A 5218-nucleotide genomic window follows, 5' to 3' on the forward strand; every position below is an offset into this window, starting at 1 on the left:
AGCCCAGGTCCAGGTCCCTGTGGTGATGAGCAGAGACTGCCCGAATCTCCTCTGAATCTATTTGGATGCTTCAAACAGATTTGGACTTTTATTGGACTCCCGATTTGATTAGATTCAGAGTCAAAGATTTGGCCACCGAATTGGGCTGAATCTCCAGTGAATCTTCCAGCAACCGAAGCTTCGCACAGCCCTAGTAAGCACCTCATGGCTAAGTCACTCTGGCTGTAAACAAATAATTCACTTGACATGATTCTGATCGAGTCAAAACTTGGGAGAAAAGAGGGCTACACACCTAGCCACTGCAAGCTGCACTTCTGCCAGGGAGTGGCAGGGACAGCATGCTGGTGGCCAGGGAAAGCATGCAGCTTGATAAGTTTACCCCTGGAAAGACGAGTAATTAACATGAACAAGCTGCTGTCAACTTAAAGACACAGCATTATCCTGGGAAAAATTGCTAGCACATTTTATTTGCAGATTTCACAGGTATTTAAAGTGAAATTATGAACTCTGCAGGATTTCAGGGAGAAATACTATGTCTGTTTATACTCTCTACTATGCAATCTCCTTACAGACAATCTCTTTCACTGAAGATGCCAGATCTAACTGCTACCAAAAAAAATTACCTTTTTTTCCCTCCAAGAGGTAGCAGAACATCCACAGAGGGACAATCCTATGAAAGAACCAGCGTAAAGGGGCTTCAGCATCAATGGCCTCATGGGACCAGGCTAAGCAGAATCCCTTGAATCTTCACTGACCTCCACAGGAAGAATCTAACTTAGCTGCCCCAAGGACAGATGGCTTATTTATACCACCAACTTTCATTTAGTGCATGGTAGACTGGTTCAGTCCTACAAACCTTCACAACCAAAATACAGTGCACATATAGATCTCATTGCACCTAGAGTCCATAAGCAGCAATGATTTGCCAATTGGGCTGTAAAACAGCAATGCTACAGTACAGCAATACTGCACAGGATTCGGCACATCACAATGCAAGAACTGCTCATAAAGCTAATTTCCACAAATCCTTATATGAATGGCTACTGTACTGAATTCAATTACAGAACATATCACCATAACTGTTAGCACCATCTGCATTTTATAGCTTACAAGGAAAAAAAGAGCAAAGCAGATACAAATCTTGAAATTTATTTTCTTTTCTGGTCCATAAGAGGAGTGGGCAATGACATCTATATGTTCAGACAAAATAGAATGTCAAGAATATTATGTTACTTTTTTTTTTTTTTTTCAGGTTTAATTCAGATTATGTTGGGTTTCTTTTAATGAGTATTTTGTTTATTTTAAAGGATATGGAATTTTGTACAGAAACACTAGAATTAAAATTAAACTTGGATTAATTGCCTTAGTACAAAACTGAAAGACATTCTACCCAATTTGTTACACACCATACATTGACATTTTAAATTACCTCATATCTGTCAGCTTTATTCATGCAAGTCCAAGTTAACAATGATTAGGAAAAGAAGCTCACCTTGAACTACCCTATTTTTCCATTTTTAAAAAAAAGTAAAGTTGATATGTCATGTTATAAATACATTTTAAAAGTTATATTATCCTAGTGCTAAGTTACTAACCCAGTGATTCTCTCTCAGGGTGCCACAGTCATCATGGAGTGCCCTGAAATCCTTTTAAGGGCATTGCTCAATATGAGCACATTCAGGTACGCAAAAACCTACATGATGACTTGCAACATAAACCCAGAGATTTCAAACAGGAATACAGTGTCAAGAACATTTCTGGCTTGCTATGGCTTCTCTGATTTTTTTTCCACAACAAAACTGCTCTTTTTTTAGTCAGAAAACAAGAGAAAGCATTTTTTGAGTGGTGCCTTAAGTCTAAAAAGGTTGAGAATCACTGAACTAACCTGTCTGAAACAAGTGTTAAATAGGAGGACTGTTATTTCAGCTGCAATATGTTCAAGGCTTTAAAAAAAATTGAAGTCATTTGCCTTTATTAGAGTGTTATGACTTCATTTTTACCTATATTTAGATTTAAAATATTCATCTACCTGCTCCATGCTACTCTGTAAGGGCCAGATTCAGCTCAGCACTTAAGCACATGATGATTTAGGACTTAAATTAGCAAGGTTACTTCAATTTAATCACTGCCTAGAAATTATTTGTGATATCAAAGGGCTCAGTGAGTCTAACAAAAAATGTCTAATAAAAAAAGTAAAATGTCCTTTCTTAGAGAGCACTGTTCATTAGAAACACCAGAGCAGATGGAAGTAATAAAACTACATTTAAGAAAGCACAGATTTTGCAATTATAGCAAGAAGTCCCCTACTCAAATTTTTTTACCCTTCTGCCACCAAATGAGTACTCTCCAGTTTTTTGTGCTTTTGTAGTCAGGAAATAAAGCAAACACATGAAATCTGATAACCAGTAATACCTGCTTCATGTAGGCATAGCACATAGTTTCTGCAACCCTCTTTCCTTCATCATAGCAGGCTCTCGGTCCTATGGGGTTCACATGACCCCAATAATCTTCATTCTGGGGGTGAACTTCAGGATCTAGGGAGAAAAACAAAAACTTGAATGGCTTCCTCTTTGCAATTAATATGAAAGGTGAATAATTCCTTTTTTGGTAGCAGTTCTTTTGATGTATGATTTGCTTTTATATAGTTTTTCCTCCAAACATGGCTTCTATTTTTTACATGGAATTTCAACATCGTTTACCAGAGAAGCACTCAGCACAGTCAAAAAAGGGATAAGGATTAAGGAAAATATAAAATCCGTAAGATCCACAATTGTGCGATGAAAGGTAATTAAACAAGGAGTAGTGGCTCTCATGTTTGCTTTGTCTCTTGACATGCTCCTGCATAATAAGAGCTATTGCTCTGTCAAGCTGAAACTTAAATATTTGTCTGGAAAAGGACCTTCAAGACAAAAAAAAATGGAACAACTCTTGGCACATAAGATTCTGATGTAAGCTAATTCAATAAAGAGATTAAAGGTTATGTAAAAGTGCAATGCCAATTTCTATTTGATCAAAAATGAGCTAAGACACCTTGGCTTTTAAAAAAGGAGATGAGAAAAAAAGATAAGTAAGGAAAAAGAGGGGATTTAGTGGAGATCCGGGCATAACATGGCAACTGATTTAGTGAATGCAGAGACAAGTCCCTGTTTTTTCCTCATCCCAGTATGCGAGATCAGCAAATGGCAGACAGGTGGGATTTTTTCACCATCAATTGTATTAGAAGGATCTAGATAAGGCAGAGGCTGCTGAAGAAAGGGAAGAAAGAGTAAGATGCTTTACCTGAAATTACTTCAGATTATGCCCTGCTAAAATTTTTTTACAAGCTCTGATCTGGCTTCAGCCTCATCTATAACACAGTGACCTAACTGGTCTGACTTCTCTTGGGAAGAGAGAAAGGCCCGATTTAAGTATCTCTTTCAATTGAGACTTTTCTACTTAATTTGCAATTTTGTGGTTTTCCCAGACACCACAAAAACCATCATGGTCTGCGATCACCAGGAAATACTGCATTGGCTATGATGTGCCACAAAATCAACCTGCTCCGCCACATATTATTCATATAACACGCTGTTTTAGAATGTCCCAATGCTTACTGAAATACAAAAAACAGTGAGACAATCACTGCAGCCATGGATTATGTGAGTGAGAGTTACTGTCTGCTAGTGACATAGACTAAGTGAAGGCACCAATCAGTGCAGTGAAAATAGTTAAATGCGATGTTGCAATCTGAAGATGGGTGAAAAGAAATAAAACAAAGCTAAATACATTTCACAGCTCAAGATTCTGTAAGGCAGTCCCCTGTAGGAACCTTCCATGCAGATGGTGCAAAATTGTTTTGTTCATCTTGCAACATGACTCCAGATGTATTGAGGAAAAGCAGCATTGATTGCCACTTAGAGTCTGAATTGCTTATAAAGTGAAAGGCTTCTGCAGAAGCTGAAAGTCAGAAGAAAATACAAATAACTGTCCCTGATGGTTAGAAGAACTACTGAAACAGTTTAACAAGAAGAAAAGCTACATTCAAGATGGTGGAGCAACCACTACTGCCAATATACCCTTGGAAAAAAATTGATAACCTGAAACTAAGGAAGTACTTCAACAAACATGCACAAAATACTGGCAGTTTCCCATGTGCAAAGCAAACTTTGCCAGGATTATCTACCAGGAGTAACTGCTTTACAAAATCTGCATTGGAAGAAAAAAAAAATCAATTTTGATTGTAGCAGACGAAGCAACAGATGCACAAGATACAAGATGACCACAACCCGCCTATTTTTCAAACAGCCAGTTCAACTCACACCTGTAAATTTTTCAAGTGTAACACAAGCTGTAGTGAAGACTGTTTGTTGTAAACTACAGCTCAGAAAATAGCAAGATCTCAGCACTTCTGTCTGATAATGCAATGTATATGTGCAACGCTTTCTCTGATGTGCTCCAGGGAAAGATGACCAATACAGTTCATATTACCTACAATGCACACATTCTTTTTTTTAGTAAGTGATATATGGCGCACAATTTCCTGATAATTAGACCGATTTTCTCTTTTAAAAAAGCCTTCAAACATTGTCCAGGCCATAAGCTTTGATACAGGGAGTCCATCTCCAAAGAGGGGATCTAAATGCAATGGTCACTTCCACCAGAACCAGTGCTTACAAGGTGGAATTTGCAGTTTGTTACCATGCAAAGAATATTAAGTACTACTAGCAATTTGTGTGTGATGAGCTTGAAAATCGCACTGGGCGCACAGTACGTTCTTAAAACTACACGATCTCTTAAAACAGGTGACACTGAAGATCAAGCTCAATTTGTGGCTGAAAATATGATTCGGTTCATCGAGCTTCTACTGTGGTTTAAAAGGCATCAGGTTTTGATTCACCAAGCACACAACAAGCTGGCATCGTTGCATTTAGATCCCCACTTTGATAAACTGGGTCAAAGACATGGCATTGCAACAACTTTCAGACTGTTGAACTGAAAACTAGCACAGACAAGAACTGTTCCAGGCAATAGGTGCAAAGTTAAATCAGTACTTACAAGTATGATCAGTCACTACCACCTGGATTTAAAAACTGGCTGCCTACTTTTTTAGCACCGTTCACATTTTTGACCCAAATCAAAATGCCTTTGAATACAACTGTGTTGTGGGATTCTACTTCTGATTGGTTTCCACATCTTTACAACTTGGCAAAACGATGCCTTATAGTTCCAACCAATTCAG

At 38.0% G+C, this 5218-nt stretch overlaps 1 protein-coding gene across 1 annotated transcript in view; it reads right to left on the bottom strand.

Annotated features, from left to right (window-relative positions):
- UXS1 (UDP-glucuronate decarboxylase 1) overlaps nt 1–5218 on the bottom strand; it is an 86019-nt gene that overhangs the window by 32632 nt on the left and 48169 nt on the right. Inside the window, exon 9 of the mRNA XM_019529588.1 lies at nt 2413–2534. Coding sequence (XP_019385133.1) covers nt 2413–2534 — 122 coding nt within the window. The remainder of the gene's footprint in view (nt 1–2412; nt 2535–5218) is intronic.

Source organism: Crocodylus porosus, unplaced genomic scaffold (assembly GCF_001723895.1).
Source record: "Crocodylus porosus isolate Cpor-Errol unplaced genomic scaffold, CroPor_comp1, whole genome shotgun sequence".
In the NCBI taxonomy this organism is placed as follows: Eukaryota; Metazoa; Chordata; order Crocodylia; family Crocodylidae; genus Crocodylus; species Crocodylus porosus.